The 21,874-nt window shown below is 36.6% G+C and overlaps 2 protein-coding genes across 2 annotated transcripts; both read left to right on the forward strand.

The window, feature by feature from the left end:
- The first annotated feature begins 436 nt into the window (after positions 1-436).
- On the forward strand, positions 437-7,032 carry LOC130413469 (uncharacterized). The gene is made up of 13 exons (XM_056738707.1): positions 437-653; positions 1,072-1,271; positions 2,689-2,826; positions 2,951-3,065; positions 3,462-3,660; positions 4,074-4,215; positions 4,591-4,746; positions 4,830-4,885; positions 5,307-5,482; positions 5,615-6,015; positions 6,237-6,333; positions 6,418-6,598; positions 6,685-7,032. Exons 1-13 carry the CDS (start codon positions 528-530, stop codon positions 6,837-6,839), a joined length of 2,142 nt encoding a protein of 713 aa, XP_056594685.1. The 5' UTR covers positions 437-527; the 3' UTR covers positions 6,840-7,032.
- A 9,180-nt stretch (positions 7,033-16,212) lies between these two features.
- On the forward strand, positions 16,213-19,128 carry LOC130413546 (CUB and zona pellucida-like domain-containing protein 1). The gene is made up of 9 exons (XM_056738829.1): positions 16,213-16,411; positions 16,493-16,634; positions 16,752-16,898; positions 16,988-17,043; positions 17,762-17,940; positions 18,034-18,431; positions 18,516-18,612; positions 18,700-18,889; positions 18,973-19,128. The coding sequence occupies exons 1-9, from the start codon at positions 16,282-16,284 to the stop codon at positions 19,116-19,118; spliced, it is 1,485 nt and encodes a 494-aa protein (XP_056594807.1). The 5' UTR covers positions 16,213-16,281; the 3' UTR covers positions 19,119-19,128.
- Positions 19,129-21,874: the final 2,746 nt, after the last annotated feature.

Genomic DNA, 21,874 nt, shown 5'->3' on the forward strand with positions numbered 1-21,874 from the left:
GTACATACCCGTCTGTAAACTCAAAACCATTAAACAGTTTTTTCCTGCACTTAATCAACCGCTTTATATCCTGCAGTTGCTGCTTCTGCACTTGTTGTGAGATAAAATGACTTTTCGTTGCCCTGTACGTATACATGTGTAAGACAATAAGGTTGAATGTAAACTAACAAACATAAACAACATGTATCGTTTTACAGTAATTGTCATTTACCTCGGTTAAATTACATTTATGAAAAAATGTGCTAACAGTTTTTTGGAAGCATGTACTAAAAATATATGTCTATAAAATAGGTAAAAAACAAAAACACATTATGTAAAATATTTGCATGTAGAACTTGTTCATAATCATGTTCTCATCAGGAAATAACCTCTGAAAACAGATATCCCTGTGACTTAAGGAAACTGTTAAGTGTTATCAGAAAGACATTTTTTCCTTATTAAACTGGTAGAACAAGCCAGACAGTAAAAGTGTTGATGCAGTTCTTTGTGTATGTGGCTTTGCTCACTGTGTGGTTTTATTAAACAATATGTCAAACACTGTGCTGCTTTTGCTGCTGATCTGCTCGGCCATCTCTGTTGATCCAGCCGTGGGTTTCCATGGGGGGTCTATGACTTTTTCACCTGAAAACAGATATCCAGATGGAACAGTGGAGGTAAGGCCAGATTATTACACCCTTCAGTCATAAATTGACCATAGCATGACTCAAGAGGCCAGAAATGTGATTATAATATTATATATTTGTTGTATTATATTATTCAGAGTTATTATAGTTTTGATTTTAGTTTAATTTAGTTGACATTATTTAATTTGTTATGTCATGTCTCAAACTGTGCTCAGATTTGCTAATTTGCTGAGGTCTTCTATTCTTTAAAGGTCAAATGACAAGATCTACACTATTCATTTACTTGTACAGTATTTCATTGATTATTTAATTGTTGTCTACATTCTTAAACAGAAGGAGACATTTATGAGACTTTATAGTCTCGTGTGTATACTTAATATAACAATAGTTAATATTAAAATTCAAGCATATTGTGAATTATTGCGCATGTTGCGTGTGTTCCTGGCAGATGCATTTTTACTACAGAGAGTCGGGCAGAGGCCCGTGTGATCCAAAGTACTCATGGCGATGTGAATCTGAAGATTGTGGACATCTCATATCTGCAGAACCTCAGCTGACATATCAGGACCGCTTAGATCAAAGTTCATGGTGCCAGACAGAGCGTCACATGATCACTAATGTCACAAGTAATGACGTCTTTATTCTGGGGTAAGATTAATAAGATCACATTGTTACTAATCAAATATTACTAAAAGTGCTTTGACCTAATTATATATTATATGAATAGAACCTGAGATTAAAGACATGTGTTGATGCCATATCCAACAATCAAAGATCACCTTGGACCCTTCAAATATGGTTGACAACCTGTGTATCAGTGACCCTTAGAGACAGATGCTAATGGGCATCTATGTATAAATACTGGATATAAAGACGTGCTCAAATTTGTTGGTGCCCTTACAGCTTATTGAAATAATGCTCCATTCCTCCTGAAGAGTGATGAAATTAAAAGCTGTTGTATCATGTAAACTGAGGTATGTCATAGAATAAAGCAAAGAAGGTGTGGAAAGAGATGAATTCTTTTATGTCAGTTTCTGATCGGACCATTCGTCGCTTTTTGAGCATGGAAGAAGACCCAGGAGGACTCCACCTTTGAAAGAAAAAACATAAAAAAGGCAGAGTAGAATTTTCTAAAATTCATATTGACCAGCCAAAATCCTTCTGGGAGAATGTCCTTTGGACAGATGTGTCCAAACTGGAGCTTTTGGGCAAGTCACATCAGCTCTATGTTCACAGAAGAAAAAATCGAGCTTTCAAAGAAGTGAACACCATACCTACTGTGAAACAGGGAGTAGGTTTTGGAGCTGGTTTACTTGAATATGTGCAGGGCACAATGAAATCTCAAAACTATCAAGGCATTCTGTAGTGAATTAGACTTTTCTGAAGTGGCCTGATCTGTATCCTATCGAATATCTATGGATAGAGCTGAAACTTGCAGTGTGGAGAAGGCACCCATCAAACCTGAGACAGCTGGAACAGTTTGCTCATGAAGGGTGTGCCAAACTACCTGTTAACAGGTGCAGAAGTCTCATTGAGAGCTACAGAAAACGTTTGCTTGCAGCGTTTGCCTCTAAAGGTTGTGCAACAACATATTAGGATAGGGGTCCCATCATTTATGTCCATGACCTTTTCATTTGTTTTATTATTTACAATATTATGTTGAATAAATATCAAAAGCAAAGTCTGATTTCTATTAAATATGGGATAAACAACGTTGTATGCCAATTACTTTTGTTAGATTCAAGTTATTTCAGAGACAAATAAGCATTTTTTTGTGGAGGGGTACCAACAAATTTGAGCACGTCTGTATACTGTATGTTTAAGATTTCTAAATTCATGAGTCACAATTGACATAAATATCTTGAGCACATTAAAATGTGTACAATATATCAAACGATTCCAAACATTTCATGTTCTTTAACAAATGTAATGACAAGTAATGGCTTTGTTATAACATAGTTTCAACACAGCTGTTACACTGTAATGACATATGAGGAACACATTTTAAAAAAATCACCATTTTGACATTGCAGAAGCTAAGCTAGAATTTAAAATCTTTTTTCAGTGGTGGGAGTTGCTGCTGGGCAAATAATGTCAATGATATCCGTGAATTGACACTTCACACACATGTTGACGCAAGACAACGTTCAGACACTCGCACTCCAAACAGATCTCCAGTTTCAGCAGCAATCCCAAACATGAGGTGTGCTTGAAATTAAACAACATCTGATACTCACAAATACATATACATTACTGTAACACACCAAACTATATCCATGATACATAATACAGTGACTTTAAATCATTTTCATAATTATGCAAATCAGGGTTCCACAGAACTGCTTCGAGACTCTTCAACTGCTGGCATATGACCCTGACGGAGATCAAGTGAGATGCAAGTGTCCATCTTGTAATCAACATCCAAACATATATGTTGACGAGGTAATGTTTACAAACACATGTGAAAACATCTAATACAGATTGTGGAGAGGAAACACATATGGCAATACCACAATGGCAATATCACCTACCTGTCCTCCTCTGAAAACGACCTTGTTTGTCAATTGTGCTTATTACAGCTTCTAGTTAAGCGCCCTCTAGCTGACGTACAAAACAACATCATGAAGCGATGTTTGAGCTTATTCCCAAAAGCAAAAATGTTATTGTTGTATGGAGGCAATAAGCTTAATTACAAAAACAAATATTGTTAACAAAAATAGCAAACAACAGAAACAATACAATATACCGTATAGTGTAAATTTAGTGTCTTCACTATAAGACAATTGAAAACTCCAGACTATGTGTACATTTTTCTAAATTATATCACATTGTGTGCAGGGGTTGTGCGCTCTGAAGAGAAACGGTTTGTTGGGTGTGGGACTGCATGTGTTTCAACTCATTCTGGAAGATTATTCTGTTTCAAACATCACTCTGACGAATGGAAAAGGGATTTCCACACTCAAAAGTGCTTTTAACAGGACCACAAGCAGTGATGCAACTCCTCTCAGTCAAGTGCCACTGCAGTTTGCTGTTGAAAGTGAGTGACAATCATTTAAAGAGACAGTTCACACACAAAAAATTATATTTATACTCTGGAGTAAAATATTCAAGTTTCAAGTTTATTTTTCTTACATTTTTTTCCATTTCTTTGGTCACTTTTATTTTAAGTAAATACAAATTTAAGATTTTTTTAGATATTTTAGACAATTTCTATTTAAATAAAGATGAAATGTGTTTTCGTCAGGTCACTGGGAATTGTCAAAGTGCTCCTGATGGCTAGTCCAGGCCTGGAGAGAAACTAAGACCTTTTGTTAAACGTCGAGCTTAAATTAGTTTTTGATAAATTAAATTTTGACAATGCAATTACAACGACTCCGTACAAAGCAAAATCTAAATGTATTTAATGTGCAGTATAAAGGGCATTTAAGTTTGCCCTCTATATATTTGCAGTTCTTCCTCCAGTTGAGAGCTGTGTTCCAGGAGTCACCAGTCCAATATTCTTGACACCCACTCCATTACATGGAGATGTGCAGCACGCAGCTGTGGGAAAGATTCATGTCATCAACCTCCGTGCCCAAAGCTCAGGCCGCAGGTCTGAAATAAACACAAAACATCAAATAAAATGCAAAGTTTCAGGTGCAAGTCAGGCCATTCTGAATAACCATTGTCTACAGCAGATGGTTAAAGTCAATATAGTTTACTCTATTACCATTTTACACAATCATATGTCTTTTGTACAAACTCAGTTTAGATTTATCAGATTGGTCTGTATCTGATTTGTCGCTAGGCAGAGGTTAAGTATGTGTCGACAGCATATGATAAATATGTCTAATCAAGTTACCAGATCACAGTGTTAAGAGACCGGCCCACTTGATCCATTTTGTTCCAGAACAAGTTTGACATGTAATGACTATGTCATGCACCCGACCAGTAAATCTTATCTTATCTTACTTTTAATCTTGTGCAGGATTAATGATTTTCAGGTGAGTGCTCCGTGGAATATGTCAAAGTCCTTACAGAATGAAAGTGATGGGGTTACTGTGGCAACACTGACCTGGACCCCGCAGGTAAAAGACCTCCATCGTCACGTACCCGTGTGTTTCTCTGCCGAGACACTTTACAGGTAGAAGAAAGTCTGTGTTTGGGCTCACTGGTTACGTTTAAGTTTCTCAAAACCTCATGTTTGTCTTTTTTCTTCTTAATCAGCCAGTCAAAGATGAGATGCATTGTGGTAATTGTGGCAAAATCAGAGGTTCTCTCAGGTAAATAAAATAATTAGACACAGTTGACCCAAAACCGGAGAGTCTGTCCCCATTTACTCAAAAGGATAGTCATATTCGTGCAAATCTGTGTTTTTGTTGTCTCTCGTTTGCGATAACAGATGGAATGTAGATGTATAGGTTGCAATTGAAAGAGCAAAAAGCAGTGCCAAGAAGTGAAAAATCCTACAACAACATGTTCATTTTTTACAGAGGCTGAGAAAAGAACACAACGAAGTGCAAACTTTCTAAAATTCAATTTTCTTCAATGGACATAGCAACTGTAAAAACACACCTGCGATGTGAAAATCCCTATAGATTTAGAACAGCATTAAAGTATGACAACAATTTCTGTTTTGGGTGAACTTTCTTCCGACACCCTAGAACAGCAAGACTCACCACTAAATGTATATCATCTGTCAAGGTGAAGCTGAGATCCTTTGTGAAGATAATAGTATCAGCATTGCAGTACAAAAAAACTCCATGAAGGGGATTGACCAGAACTGGCTCAAACTGAGAGACCCCACATGTTCTCTTACCTCCAATGAAACTCATATTCTAGGCACCATGTCCCTCAATACATGCGGCACTACAATTGAGGTAAACTTACTTCTTTCTGTACCTGTGTCATTCAACCCAAATTGTCAGTCTAATGACATGTATCTCTTTAATTTCTGTTTTACATGTGCATTCGAAACACAAATGCACACTGTCCTCTTCAACAACATCCAGGAATCCGGAGATTTCCTGGTCTTCAAAAATGAGATCAATTCTTTTGAGAACCCCACTGAAGTAATAACCAGACGCAGTCAAGTTAAGATCAGCTTCTCTTGTCAGTATCCCAGAGTGTCCAGTGTCTCAAACCACTACAAGAACCTTAAGTCGGACTACATCTTTACTGAATCCAGCTTTGGCACTTTCGGTTACTCGTTTGACATTTTTACTGACCAAAACTTCACTAGACAAGTGGATTCCAGCCTGCATGCGATGGAGGTGAATGTGATGGATGTGCTCTACGTGGGCATTGAAGCCCATTCTGCTCTTCCAGATGTCAGACTCTTCGTTGAGTCTTGCAGAGCAACACCAGATGACAACCCATATAGTGTTCTCTTTTATGACATCATCAAAAATGGGTGAGGCCGGCCCTCATGCTGTGTCTAAACAAAACTCAACATGATAGTGACAAGCCGTAAAATGGCAAATAAGAAAGAATGAATAAAGGGATAAACGATAAATGATCTTGACAATAGTGATCACATTTCATTTTATTTCATTGAATGATGAATTCACATTACTGATAACTTCCAGGATCTCATCAAAGAAGTCACTGAGCTCTTGTAATGTGTTTCTACAGATGTGTCTTGGATGATACAGTCAATGTCTTTTCTGGTGATGTAAGAGAGTTTAAATTTGGGATCAAAGCTTTTAAGTTCACAGGAGACTACAGTGAGGTACAGCAGATTTTTGTAAAGTTAATGTTGCTCATGTTTTGAGTAGAAACATTACACTACAAGAAACTGTTAATCTGTTGACAGGTGTACATTAGCTGTTCTGTAATTCTGTGCGCTGAAGCAAGTGTGAACTCCAGATGTGCCCAAGGCTGCCTCGAAGAAACCGCACTCAGACGCAAAAGAGATGTGACGCAAGAAACTGCCACACATTACATCACTCAGGGTCCCTTCCGTGTGTTGAGACACAATCAGCATGCTGAAGCAGGTAGAAACGATGTGGATTTGCCTAAATAAAGGAGATTGTTTCATGTCATTTTCATGAATTTATCCTTTTTGATCGTTATTCTGCAGCTTCAGGAAATGAAGATTCTCTCCACATCAGTGTAAGCACCGGTGTCTTTGCTGGACTCTTCATCCTCTGTCTTATGACGCTGGTGGGACTGTTGGTGTATTATGCAAAAAAAGCAAGAGCACAAGACAGCATGTATCTGTTATCCAGCTTCTGAGATACATCAGTGTTGGTTAATGTGCTCACATATATCATATGTGTCACATATCTGTCTCTCTTTCTGTTATCTACAGTATGTCTACATGTATCTACACACACAGTTGTTGGGTTTAATGTTTTAGGGACTTTACATAGACAATGATTTTTATACCCTACAAGCAATTAATAAAGAAATAATTAATAATAAAAAATGTAAATAAATGACAGGATCTGACTGATATTTTTGGTAATTGATGATTGTCTGAATTTGTGATATTTGATTAAAACTTTCTTTTCATTTTGAATAAAAAATGTTTATAAATCAATTAACTGTTACAAACATTGTATCCTTCGATATTTTTTCCAATCGACACGTAAAACACATAATTCACCTAATATGCAGTTTTGCAATAACTCTAACGCTAAAGCTAAACATGTGCTTTCTTTTGGAGGCATGTTATTTAATTTATCTTTAAGAAAAATAAGACAGCTTTGTAGTGTGCACAAATGAAAAAGATTCAGATTAATTTGTGGGGCTTTTAAAACTAAAAGTAACCCTCAAGGCTCAAGGAAATATTTTTAGTGTTGGTGACTCATCTCAACGATTAAGTGTGTAGTGAAGTGAGACTGTGACCATTTGCTACAGTTAGTGGGCAGAGTTTTCTTGCTGACACTCTTGAAGTTAGTAATATACTGACATTATATAAGAATTTACTTAAGGTTAAAAGTTAGAAGAAGTAAAAAATCACAACTTTTATTCACCGTTTTCTTTATAGAAGTAGATTTATTAGAGATCATATATGCAAATCTGAACAACACAACACAATTGTTTTACTAGGATTTTCAGGAACTTCAGTGGTATGAGCCAAAATGCAAACTTTTCCAGTACCTAGAAAAGTTACAATAAAAGTTCTTTCCTGTAGGTCATTCACCTGCTTAGTTTATGATGTATTATTTTTAACAAAACACTATATTCAGTTTTTTTACAAAGTTTAACAAATGTACTAATCTTACTACTGTGTCAGTAATTTGAAATAAACCAAATGTGCTTATTTTTCAACTTGTAATAGTAAGAAATGGCTTGGCAGAGTTATATGTTGACCAAACATCAATAGATCAAGCAAAATTCAATCCAAAATCTAAAATAAGAATTGCAGATATTTCCATCCAAAACCTTTCATTTCTAATGATCTGTGTGATTTAAATGAGTCATGATATGATAATTATTGGCCAAGTCATTTGATCATTGCCTTATACTGTACTGGACATCTCTAGCTCATTACTGAACCATGTTGAGGTGACCACTCAAAGTTTGTTTTATTTTCTGAAACAAAACCCAGAAAGTTCACAATAGTGATAAGATGTATAAAATATTTATCACAGGTTTAAAATGATCACAAGAACAATCAAGACATTTTTAAAGGAAATAAAAGATGTTGTCTTCCACAACAATGTTGCAGTATCAGCAGGACTGGAAATTCATGTTCTTTAACACACTCTAAACACACTTCACACCTTAAAATCTCATCCACTGTTGACTCTCATTGTATTTCATTTCCCTTATGTCATCAAATGGGGTATGACATCTGTTTTGTAACCGACATTCTTCCAAATATCTTTCTCTGTGTTTAGTAGAACAAAGAAATCCTACCAATATGGTTCATTAATGAGCTAGAGATGTGCATTACAGTATAAGACAATGATCAAATTACTTGGCCAATAATTATCATTTCATAACAAATTTAAATCACACAGATGAGGATGTGGACATTTCTTCGGTGAGGATGAGTTAATGATGACAGAATTTTCACTTTTTGGTGTACTGTCCCTTTAAAGGACAATGTATTTATCAAGCAGATTTAAAATGTATATCAAACATTCAGCCCTAGCACAAGCAGGCAAAAACGTGATTGTCAAATCCAGTTGAATTTTAAATATGTGAAAAACATATGATGTAAGAATGGATAGTTCCCCCAAAAATGAAAATTCTGTCATCATTTACTTACTCTCATGTTGTTCCAAACCTGCATAATTGTTTTGTTTAAACACAGAGAAAGATATATTGAAGAATGTCAGTTACTAAACAGATCTCATCCACCTTTGACTCTCCTACTATTTATAATTATTGCCCAAGTAATTTGATCATCCGGCAGCAATATCATCCTATAGCCCAAAACTGGTTTCCCACTGAAGCTAAGCACGGACGAGCCTGGTCAGTACCTGGATGGGAGATCTCCTAGGGAAGCTAGGTTGCTGCTGGAAGAGGTGTTAGTAAGACCAGCAGGTGGTGCTTACCCTGTGATCTGTATTGGTCCTTATGCCCCGGTATATCGGGGACACTATACTGTAAAATATGGATGAGGTGTTAAACCGAGGTCCTGACTCTCTGTGGTCATTTAAGATCCCATTGCACTTCTCGTTAAGAGTAGGGGTGTTACCCCGGTGTCCTGGCCAGATTCCCTGCAGTGGCCCTTGTCAATAGCTGGTGTGTGGTGAGCGCCTTGTGCCGTAGTACTGTGGCTGCCGTCACATCATCCAGGTGGATGCTGCACAGTGGTGGAGGTTGAGGAGAGACCCCATATGATTGTAAAGCGTGTTGGGCGTACATCAATACACAATAAAACGCTATATCAATGCTTCATTCATTCATCATTGTCGTATATACCGTACTGGATATCTTATTACTGAGACATGTTAACAGAGGCGACCACTCAAAGTTTGTTTCATTTTTCAGAAACAAATCTCAGAATGTTCGCACTAGTGATAAGATGTATAAAATACAAAAGCAGGAACCATCACGGTATCTTTTACTGGAAAAAAAGAGATGTTGTCTTCCACAACAATGTTGCAGTATCAGCAGGACTGGAAAATCACGTTCTTTAACATGTTACATGAATTAGACTGTAATTAAAACACCCTTTGAGTTTGTTCTTAGGAAAACATAGGTTGACCTGGAACAATATACATAAAAGTGAAGTATGACCAAAAATGCCCTAAATGTTTTTATGAAGAGTAGATCATTATCACTCAGGTGATAAAATGTACATGTAATAAGCATAATTGGTTTATTTATCAAGTGGATGTGGGGATGTGTATAGTCGGTTAAAGAAGCTCACTCTGCAGTTTTTAAAACTTCACTTTGTGGAGGACAGCTTCACTACAGGCCACTTTCATACATATGCCATATTTTCACCTGCCAGCAAGAAGTTGTAGTCCTCTTGTGTGACTGTAACAAAGTCTGTTGAGTTGATCTTGTGCATCAATTCTTTTTTCAGTGGTCAACCAAGTGTCTAGATCTGACTTAATGTGTGAGTTCAGTATGTTGGAGAGATTTTATCAGTCTTTAGTTGAAGCTGATTTCTCAACTCAACTCAACTCAACTCAACGTTAATTATATAGTGCTTTTTACAATTTTCAATGTTACCACGCAGCTGTACATGAGACAAGTTGAATACAAGAAAAACAACTAAAGTCATATACCTGTAAAAACAAGAAAAATGTGAAATCAACAAAAGACAGACATACAAATGCTCCACACACACAATATGCATACATACTTACACACATTGACATAGACGCATACACGCAAACACACTCGCACACACGCGCAGTGAAAGCACACATAGGAGAGTGAAACACAGGTCAAATATTAAACGGACTATAAATTCTTAAATGCAATACTAATCATGTCTAACTTCTAAATTCTAAAGCAGCCCCCCCGGCTATGCAAATAGTGTAAAACAATATGCAAACGGTGGCGAGGAACCCAAGACTCCAATCGAGAGTTCTGGCTAACTCACCTTTTTTCTGATAAAAAGTGCCCTAAAAAGTTTTAACAACAAAGAAGAACATCCTTTGCTATTTGAATATACAAGCCATGGGTGATGGATCTGTTGCGCTTTTAGATATATTTATTCTTTTTTTGTTTCATTCTTTCTGTACAAAACATGGGCGGTCTGTAATTGTTAAATCTTGTTAAGATCAAACAAATCAAACTCGACACAACAAATCAAACATCAAAAGCAAAAAAAACCTTTCATAATGTCTACCATCATCAAGGTGTTTCTAGAGTTTTCCATTTCAAAGGAAGTATGAAAATGTTTTGCAATAAGGTACTATATATTTCCAGCATCCTCATACCACCCAAACATTCCCAAAACATGATGCTATACAACATGATTACTGAGAAACGATACCTTTCTTTTTTAATTACACAAACGCACACCATTGAAACAGGCTATTAAACAAAAATAAACACAATCGAAAAATTTAACATCTTCCTTTCAGCTAAACTCAAATTCAGAAGAGAACATAAATATAGAGCAGAATTTTCAGTTGTAGGATAATAAATTGTCTACAGTGTTAATATCAAAATATAAACCCTCTGCTAGTGAAAACACACATTTGTGTTATTTGACTTGTGACACCAAACTCCAAGACTAGCATGCACTGTAAAAAATCCAACTTGAATTTTTTTCTCCCTACAAAGATAAATAAGTAACTTGAACCTTTTGTTAAAGGAGTCTTGATTGTTTTGCGTTTTGCTAAATTTGTTTCTAACAAAGATTATTTTGTTGAATGGACTTAGATTCTCAGGTTTTTGGCCAAAATGCATCAGAAAGTTAACAAAACAGTGTATTCTGAACAAGCAATATTGCAAGAGTTTGAAAGTTCCCAAGATGCATTGCATTTGTTATCTGTTGAGTTTAGAGTTCTGTTAAAGAATGTTAGCTTTTGGATTGTTTCCATGGTTGAAGTTTGTGTGTTCAATGTTGAGCGGTCATGTTGCCATAGCACAATGTCAATGCCGGTATATAAACACTCATCACAAACTTTATTAAACTTCATTAAACATTTATTTGATTATTTGAAGTTTGGGTCTGTTTGAGGCAGAAAACATTTACAATTGTAGTAAAAGACAAATAGATTTGTTTTTTTTGTATTTAACAGTACTTAAAGATTACTTGTTGAACTCTAAATGCTAAAGGTAACTTACAATGACAACAAAAACAAAAAATATAGACAGCAAACACTAAAATAGCAATCATTTTAATCATTTTAACTAGCAAATTGAAAATTCTGCAAAGGATGCAGGGAACTTTCAAACACTAGAATTGTTTTTTGAGATTTCGCACATTATTTTTGATGTGCTTTTGAAATTCACTTAGATATCTAAGTACAGTCAACAAAATAATCTTTGTTGGTACCACATTTTCACTAATTTTGTTCAGCACACTCAAAATAATTAATGCTTCTTTTCTACAAAAAAAACCTTCAATTTACTTTAATACTTGTTGGGAGAACGATTTGAAATTGTATTTTTACAGTGCACAGACTGGGTCACATATCATATATTATAATAAAAAAATGGACATGCTGATCTGAACATGACCCCAGTTATCTTCTTACTGTTTCTGCTTGCAGATTACATGCTCCTCTATTTCGTTATTAAGTAGATACTGTACCATTTTTACATCTGATCCCATCATGTTCACTTTTTATTTTGGTTTTGTTTGGTTTGATCACGCACTTAGCTGTTACCAAATGTCAAACTTTCATATCAAATTATTTACTTTTTGAGAACCTGAGGCAACAAGAACAAGAACAACAGGAATTGTTTCACTTCCTTATAAGCAGAGTTTTCCATTACACGTGTATTTGCCACATCTTTAAATCTGCCTATAGAGAAATAAAAATCCAATGTTTTCCTTGTTTCATATTTTATTAGTTGTCGTCCTTGCACCATGTTTGCCAGCGGGTTTTTGCAAATATTTAACAATAGAATAGATTGAATAGAACTTGTCTATGTTGAAAACGCAGTGTTTAATTACAGAAAAAATATTGTGTCTATTCATCTTCTGTAAAGCAGCTGGTTTGGATAGCTTTTAGTCAACAATATATTTGTTGTCACCCAATACTCTAAAAAAGTTGGGTTATTTCAACCAAGCATTGGGTTTAAAATGGACCAACCCAAACGTTGTGTCATAAATTACCCGACGCTGGGCTATTTCAGCTCAGAGTTTGGGTTGTTTTAACCCATTGTTATGGTCTAAAATAAAAGGTTAAAAGGTTAAACTTTTGCTTAGGTTGTGTAATATCAATGTGATACTATTAATGAATTTACCATTTGTATGGTCTTATAAGGTAGGCATACTCATGTATATGCACAATTGTTAATTTATGAGGTTAAATTATCTAATACTATTAGTTTGAGTGGGTCTGTTCTGGTCTTGACATGCAAATGTAAATAAATAGTGAAGTACTGACAGCATCTAACAGGATTCATAAAACGATTTGGTACACATGCCAGAATGTATTTCAATGAATTAAAGTAAGTTTGTACTTCTTATTAGAAAAATTTGTTTAAACTAGGCCTACTTGTAAAGTTTACTTATTTATCGAGTTTAATGCCTTCTATTTATTAAATACTTTTTTTGGATTAATATGACATTTTAAGAAAAAGTTAAAGCACAAAGTCATCATGTCATTGATAGAAGAAAATGGGACACACTGAATTGCATTATATGCTGGAAAAATCTTTGATTTGGGTATTTCTTTGGCGTTTTTTACAAACAAGCACTTGTAGTTTCTTTAAGAAACCGCTTCTGTAAGCTAAATATTTAACAACTATCTTGCTCCGATTCTTTCATAGCCTACATCCTTCTGATGGTTTGATGGGAAAATCGCACCAGATGAAACAGTCGGACACCCTCTTGCCTAATTATTTAAAGGAATGTCCTACGCTATACAAAAACATTTAGACGTTAATGAGAACCCTCAATCAGGATGTGACAGTTGAAAATACACAATTGATCAACTACATTGTCATACCAATCATTCTTTATAAGTTGAATGTACAAAATAATGCACAACATTTAACTTCCTCAATCAGGTCCTTTAAAAAGGGACCGAGAATTAGAGAGTCAGACAAGATTGATAGAGCCTCACAGCATCATGGCACTCCACATTCATCTCTTGTCTCTCCTGCTTCTGGCCACAACAGCCACTGCTTCACACTTCTATGGAGGATCAATGACCTTCAACCAAAGACGGACCAATGATGGTAGCTATAAGGTGAGAATTTTACCTTTAATTTTCTATCAAAACATTTGCTAAATTCACAAATAAACATATTTAATTGCTCTATGATTGTGCAAAGTTATGTAAGCAAAACTGTTTTATTTATTTATATCCAAATACTTAAAAAAAGAAATAACTTAAAGGGATACTTCACCCATAAATGCATTTACTAACCTCCGAGTTGTTCTAAATCTGTATAAATTACTCTGTTTTGATGAACACAGAGAAAGATATTTTAAAGAATGTATTTTCCAGACAGATTTTGTCCCCCATTGATTACCATAGTAGCAAAAATAAAATGGTAGTCAAAAGTGCCCCAGAACTGTTTGCTGTCCTACATTCTTCAAAATATGAACGAATGAATGAATGAATGAGGCATTTATATAGCGCTTTTTTGTGTATTGCTGTACACCCAAAGCACTTTACAATCACATAAGGGGGTTCCCACCACCAGCGGTTTAAAGATCTATTTATTAAATAAAAGCTTCTGCCAAATGCTTAAATGTAAATAAAATTTATTTTGGGCTAGTGTATGGTCATTTCAGTAATTGTTTATAACCTTCTGTTATATGGGGATGGTGGTCTAGTGGGTTAAACCACTGAACTGGTAAATCAAAGGTTGCTGGTTCGATCCCAGCAGCCACCACCAGTGTGTCCTTGAGCAAGACACTTTACTCCATGTTGCTCCAGGGGGATTGTCCCTGTAATAAGTGCACTGTGAGTTGCTTTGGATAAAAGCGTCTGCCAAATGGCTAAATGTAAATGTTATAATTTTTTTTGATGCTGTGTCATCACTTGGTATCCATTGTCAATTCTGGGTCTCGAAGCAAAACCATTTGAGTGAAAAATGTTGTATTATTACAGGTGGATATTCGATTTAAGGAGGCCTATCACGACTGTGATACAAATGATTATTGGACGTGCTCGTCTGGAAACTGTGGCCCCAAAACAAGTTATAAGAGTGGTCGTATAGATTCAAGTCGCAATGGTGGATCCTGGTGTCAAACTGAGGCCGTCATGACAAGAACCCTCACCAGCAACTTGCCGTTTCAGCTACAGTAAGCTCACACATTCAACAAGTCTTCAGCACAAGAAATTAATCATAAAAAAGAAAAAATATACAATAAACTTCTACATGTATCAACAGAAAATTTAGCTGCTGTTGGATTTTTAACGTAATCACAACAGGTGGAAACTGGAGACTTACCACGACCATCGACCTCGGAGTCAGATCTGACACCTCTCAGCCCAACAGATCTCCAGTCGCAACCACACTACCCATCGTTAGGTAAAAGCACATGAACCACATCTGAAATATAAAAAATTATAAAGATTTTAATTTGTAATTTGAGGGTTTAGGTTTTGCTTTGTTGACCTTTAGGACCTTAAGAAGTGTCTCGTATTATTCAGATTTTGCAAGAAATCTAAGGGTTTTCCTTTCAGCTGCACTGTTATAATAATATGTTAGAGTGACAGTACTGTTAAATGATAGATAATGAGCCTTTATATCACAGTAATGCCATCTTTTCATAATTAATTCTCAAGTGTTAATGTTACATGCAATGTTTACACAAAAATGAAATTAGTGTCATCATTTCAAACCTGTGTGACCTTCTTTTTTCAACAGAACACAAGAAGATATTTTGAAGCATGTTGGTAACCAGATAATGACATTGACTTACATAGATTTTGTGTTCATACAATGGAAATCAATGGGATCCGATGTTGTTCGGTTACCAACATTCTTTAAAATATCTTATTTTGTGTTCTGTAGAAGAATGAAAGTCATATAGGTTTTAAATGACGAGATGGTGAGTAATTGATGACATAATTTGGTTGACCTAACCCATTGAATGTGCAAATACCTTTTACAATCTAAAAAATACTGAGTTTCTAATCCATTGTTGGGTCAAACATAAACATAAACATTTTCTGGATTAATTTAATTTACGGTTGTGTTTTGTCCAACCCAACCACACCCGGGTTGACACCAAGAATTTTTGAGAGCGTGGGTTGATTTGCCTCTTTGAAAATAATGTCAAGGTCATTGGAAGATGACTATGTTTGGTCTGTTTCTAGAGTTCCTCAGAACTGCCCCAGGAACTACAACCTGCTTTCCTGTGATCCAGATAAAGATCAGGTTCGATGCAGATATGGACTCCTGAGTGCAGGCGAATGTGGAATGTGTAACCAACATGCAGGATTCACTCTGGATCAGGTCAGAATGAACAAGTGTATTCTGCAACATATGATCTAAAGCAGAATTATCTCGTTCAGTGTATCAAACTATGAAGCTTACTGTTCATTTCCTTATATAGAATACCTGCACTCTGTCCTATAACAACACTTCAACACGTGGTGTTTACGGATTCGAACTCGTCATGGAAGATTATCCTACAAAGAACATTAGTTTGGGATATTCCAATAATTCCACAGCGCTCAGAGTGCCTTTTTCCAACAGTCCTTCCATTCAACCATTGAGCAAAATCCCTCTCCAGTTTTCTTTGGAAGGTACATTATATAACATGACTTGGGGATGCATTTACAACATTCCTCTGCAATGTTGTGTTTATGGTTATATTGTGGTTTCAGTGGAGGCTCCAGCACCATCTTGCGTTGAGGGCGATTACATGCCTCGATTCATCCACCCAACACCTGCACACGGGGAACACCTGGCGGCTCGCGTTAACCAAGAGCTGGAGATCAGAATAAAGGCTACTGCCATCTATACAAGGTATGATAAAAAAGTCTGTTCGCTTTAACATGTCACATGTAGTTACTTGAACATAAATGGAGCTTAATTTTTCATCATTTAACCACATTTTAATGATGTTTGTATTTGGTTATCTAGTATCGTTGATGTGGTCATTAGTGGACCTCTGAACAGCACAAAGGAGGTCACCACCTCTGGAGAGTATGTGATCAACTGGACACCAAATCCAGACAACCTTGGCCAACATTTCCCATTTTGCTTCATTGCAGAAGCTGCCCAGAATGCGTACGTTCGTACAGACAAATCACTCTGAGAAAAACACAGTATGTCTTTAAAAAGATTTAAGGCTAATTTATATCCAATAAACATTTTAGGTCCAGAACATACCAATCTGAGATGAGATGTGTCATTGTTGTGGTTGGTCGTGCAGGTATTTACAGTTTTCTTCAAAATATTATTTGAAAATGATCTCTTTAAAATTTGATCAGAATTGTGAAATAATAGATAAAAAATAAGATGGTCGAGTGGTCCGTGCTCGGATACATGGCACCGACGTGTCCCAGGCGACCTCATTTTGAATCCTGGCTCGTGGTCCTTTCCCTCTCTCTCTCATCCACGTCGCTTCCTGTCCTCTGTACTAATAAAGGCATAAAATGGCCAAAAAAATTATTATTAATAAAATGATCATATTTATACATTGTAGAACCATTAACATTTACTCCAGTGATGGTAAGGGGAGGACTTCAGTGTGGCGTTTTTCCTGTCATTCTACATTTCAAAATGAAAGATTCACATGAAAGATTCTGGATTCACAAAACATTCTTAAGAAGAAGATTCTGCTTAACCGCCAAATTTTGCCACAAGGGAAAGGTTCTTGACAGCGATGCCATAGAAGAAGCTTTTTTCACAAAGAACCATATTCTTCTTCCCTTTTTAAAAATTGAAAAATATTTCTTTACCACAAAGATGCTTTTGTAAAACAGAAATTATTTTTGTTGAACTGTACAAACGTCCTGTTTTGGCCAACAAAGAAGCATCAATCAAAGTGAAATTTTTGTACAACATTGCATGTCTTCTTTTCATTTTGGAAACTATGTGGCTCAGTAATGACTGTTACATCTATATTCGGATTTTTTTCCATTGTTTAGGTCCAAAAGCTGATGTTGTATGCACTAAGGATCGAATGTCAGTGACAGTAGAACGAGCCAATATTTCTGGTATCCATAGCAATCACCTGCGGCTCAACGATCCTTCCTGTCCCGTTACTTCCAATGACACCCATGTTTTCGCCAATTTCTCCTTGAACGCCTGTGGGACTCAGATGGAAGTAAGAAGCTATGAAGACTCATTTCGAACAAAAAGAGGTTAAATTTGTGTCCATGGAATGTCTGCATCTTTCATCTTTATCATTCCATTCTAGGAGACAGATGAACATCTAATTTTCAAGAATGAAATTGTCACATATGATAATGCAAAAGATATCATAACCAGGAGACACGAGGTGGAAATCGAAGTCATGTGCAAGTTCCACAAGCAGAGCAGTATAACGGGAAAATTTGACGCTCACAGGCCGTCCATCAACATCACAGAGAGGGGCTTCGGCACATTCTGCTATCAGTTTGAGTTTTATGAATCTGGTTTCACCACCAGAAAAAGTCCAACCTCTTACCCACTGGAGTACGAAGTGGCAGAGACCATCTACATGCAGATTTCACCCGTCAATTTGGTGAAAAATACAGAATTGTTCCTGGAGTCCTGTTCAGCAAAACCCCACGATAATCCCAGTTATCCCATCTCTTACCCCATCATTGCAAATGGGTAAGACGAGACATCATCTAACTCAAATCCATCAATTCTTTGCCATATTGCTCTATCTCAAGATTGTTTTGTTATGTTTTTCAGATGCAAGCTTGATAGCACTGTTAAGTTCCTCTCCAGTCGTCAGTCCAGTGTCAAGTTCAGTATGGAAGCCTTCAAGTTCATTGGACAGTTTGACCAGGTAAAGACAAAACTGCATTGTTTTGTACTTTACGACTGAGTTACTGTGATTTTACTCTTTTCATTTCCCTCTCGTCTTTTCGTTTAGGTATTCATCACCTGTTCAATCATCATTTGTGAAGCCAACAACCCCTACACCCGCTGTGCTCAGGGCTGCACCAATGGCTCAGTACCTCTTCCATCCTCTCACGTGCACAAAAGAGAAGCTCCAATGCAGACCGCAAGTCACTTCATCTCTCAGGGTCCTCTGAGACTCAGGAGGAGTTCATCTCTTACTGGTACATCTCATTTTTACTTTGATAGTTTATGTAAGGAGTGAAATGAACAAGTGTGCCTGATACTGTTTCTTTTTGGCTTTCAGAGTTCGCAAGCCAAAGCCTGAATCTGAATCTGGTGTTCGTCGCCGGATGTCTTCTCGCTGTAGTTGGCATGGTGTGTGGAGTGATGGTCTACAAATCTAGGACTTCAAAGATCAACTATCAGCTTTTGAAATCAGATGAGATTTGATTCGATCAGTTTCATCAGCAGTAAACCATTTCATGGAATTTTTGCACTAGGTGTTTGTTTGGGAACTATAAGTGGGAAATATTAAACATTATTAAAATAAGAATAAATGTATTTTAACCCTCCTAAACATTTAGATAATGCAATATATGTATGCCAGAGGTGTTGGTAAATAGGTACACTTTTTTAATGCTTATTGTTATAAAAGTCTTTCGGGGCTTTAAAATATATATTTACCATATCAACTTGTTCATTTTCCATGCTATGTAACTGCATCTTTTCTGAGTTGACAAATAAAGCTTGTAATGTATACAATCAAATTTCCCTTTTCAGTGCATTACTTGACAATTGTTGCATTGATGTCTGTGATAAACAACCGAATTGACAAATCAGACATCCATAATCATAATTTTTTTTACACTTCTACAATTACCTTTAAACTAATATAATTATTTGTCTAAAAGCTGAAAAGCTACTTTCAAATTGAAATCACACTAGAAGGAAATGTTTCTACATGGCGTTCATATGACAAGATTATGCTAAAACTGTATGTCTAAATGGTCTTCAGATATGAGCAAGGGTAACCACATGAGCCATTTTTTCCATACACGTCCTTGCCAGAATTTCATGTGCGTCCTTAAAAACATTATGAATCAAACATTTATTTATCTAAAGCAGATAATCATTGTAGTTTTATTCTTACCTTGAAATAAAACGGTTTCTTTTCTGAAATAAAACCTGAAATAATAAACCTCGATGATGTAGGCTATGCGGTGGACAAATGCGTCCTCCGGAGGAGGCACCCGAAATCCTGGCCAGGACGTGTCCGGGAAAAGTGTCACGTATGGTCACTCTATCTAGCCCAGCTCTGTTTTTGCACAATAATTCTTTTCATTTTCAAACCTACTTATTCGTTAACATTATACCGAAACTAAAGCTATAAAAGCACAGATAACATCCATTTTAAGCTTTTATTAGAAATTGTGAATTAGAATTGTGTTTATACAATTGGTTTAAGGCATCAACCTGTTGCTAATAGCTGACTTCTGTTGTAAACATGTTTACATGTATTTAAAACACTCATTTAGTGCTACAATGTGATGTTTTATGACAACAACAAAGTTCACATGTACAGTTGGTATTGATTACAGAGTTAATAAATAAATTAAGGATGAATTAATGCTGTCTTAACACTCCTGTTTTCTGCCCAACAGAGCCATGTCTTTTATGTGGAGAAAGTCCATGGCATTGTTTCGGTTGTGTAATGCCATGCTCTCTCTACAGTGTCCCATCCTTTAGCCCCTTTTAAGTGTTTTCCTCCTTTGTGGATTTTTGTTTTAAGAAAGTTTTTGTGTTGCTCCTTGGCTGTCCTGCATTTGGGTTCTTCTACCTTTGTCCTGATATAACACTTCAAACACTGTTTTCTTTAATTAAATATGTGTCATTATGCAAATGACAAAGGAGTTTGCGTTTGAGTAAACATTCCCTCTTAAAAGTATAAAAGAGGTTTAAATTTGAGTTGTAAGTAAACCAAAATAAATGCTAAATTAAAGTAAATTCTCTCAATCACATAGCATTTACATTTCCACCGTAAATACCCCTGCGTGTGATGTTGTTACTGTGTCACACGTTTTTAATTTAAGTTTTAAACTATTCTAATTTTATTTCTTTAATTTTATTTCTGAGCCAACATTAAACTTTTCGTTTAGTTAGTTTCTTCCCAAAAACGTTATGCCAATATTAATTTTTTGATTTCATAAACCGAAACAACTTAAAAGATTTTATTCAAATAAAACTACAATTACCTTTATATTATTTTGTTTGTCATGTCATGTCTCAAACTGTGCTCAGATTTGCTGAAGTCTTTTATTCTTTAAAGGTCAAATGATCAGATCTATGCTATTCTAGTACTTTTACGGTATTTCATTGATTGTTTTTAATTGTTGTCTACATTCTTAAACAGCAGGAGACATTTCTGAGACTTTATAGCATGTTGCGTGTGTTCCTTCCTGGCAGATGCATTTTTACTGCAGAGAGTCGGGCAGAGGGCCATGTGATTCACAGTTCCCCTTCAGTCGGTCTCTCGACCGTGTGTTGAGAGACAGACTGGGGTTTGATTCTGAGACTGAACCTATCATCTCCGAGATAAAACTAAAACGCCAATGGGGATTGGCGAATGGCCCGCCCACGCCAGTCTCTGCCCCGTACATATGGGTATAAAAGGAAGATGGCGGCGGTCATTTATCATCCTTTGTTCTTTGGAACCTGATGCTGACAGCTACTAGCTTACGGTATCTTCTCTCTTCGAGACTTCTACCGCTGGATATACGACGCAGAGCAGCGGACCTCCCCCCACTGAGAGCGGACTTCCCCTGGGCGTTTCCGCAGAGAGACAGAAGTCTAAAAGAGAAAAAGGCCCTTTTCATGGCCGCATTTTCCCACAGCTGTGGGCATGTCTCGAAGCTGTGTCCTGGGGTGTGACAGACTCATCCCTGAGTCAGACGGCCATGATACCTGCCTCATGTGTTTGGGGGTCAAACATGCTGAGGCCGGTTTCTCTGATCCCTCATGTTCTGTCTGCGAGAACATGGCAATCAAGGTGTTGCGGTCACGGTTGATGGCGTTCTTTGTGAGTGCCGCCACCACCCCGTCTATCTCCCAGGTGTCGACTACCGCTACGTTGGATTCGACACCTTCGGCGAGCGACGGGGCCGATTCAGGGGTTCCTATGGATGTTGTTCTGCCAGCTCCACAGACCA

Source organism: Triplophysa dalaica, chromosome 23 (genome assembly GCF_015846415.1).
Source record: "Triplophysa dalaica isolate WHDGS20190420 chromosome 23, ASM1584641v1, whole genome shotgun sequence".
Classification (NCBI taxonomy): Eukaryota; Metazoa; Chordata; class Actinopteri; order Cypriniformes; family Nemacheilidae; genus Triplophysa; species Triplophysa dalaica.

Excerpts from the sequence above, each read along its gene's own strand:
- LOC130413469 (XM_056738707.1), top strand. The coding sequence starts at position 528 with ATGTCAAACACTGTGCTGCTTTTGCTGCTGATCTGCTCGGCCATCTCT. Across the intron at positions 4,886-5,306 it reads AAAATCAGAGGTTCTCTCAG|GTGAAGCTGAGATCCTTTGT; the intron begins GTAAATAAAATA and ends TCATCTGTCAAG. Across the intron at positions 6,016-6,236 it reads TATGACATCATCAAAAATGG|ATGTGTCTTGGATGATACAG; the intron begins GTGAGGCCGGCC and ends GTGTTTCTACAG.
- LOC130413546 (XM_056738829.1), top strand. The coding sequence starts at position 16,282 with ATGGAAGATTATCCTACAAAGAACATTAGTTTGGGATATTCCAATAAT. Across the intron at positions 16,412-16,492 it reads TCTCCAGTTTTCTTTGGAAG|TGGAGGCTCCAGCACCATCT; the intron begins GTACATTATATA and ends TTGTGGTTTCAG. Across the intron at positions 18,432-18,515 it reads TACCCCATCATTGCAAATGG|ATGCAAGCTTGATAGCACTG; the intron begins GTAAGACGAGAC and ends TATGTTTTTCAG.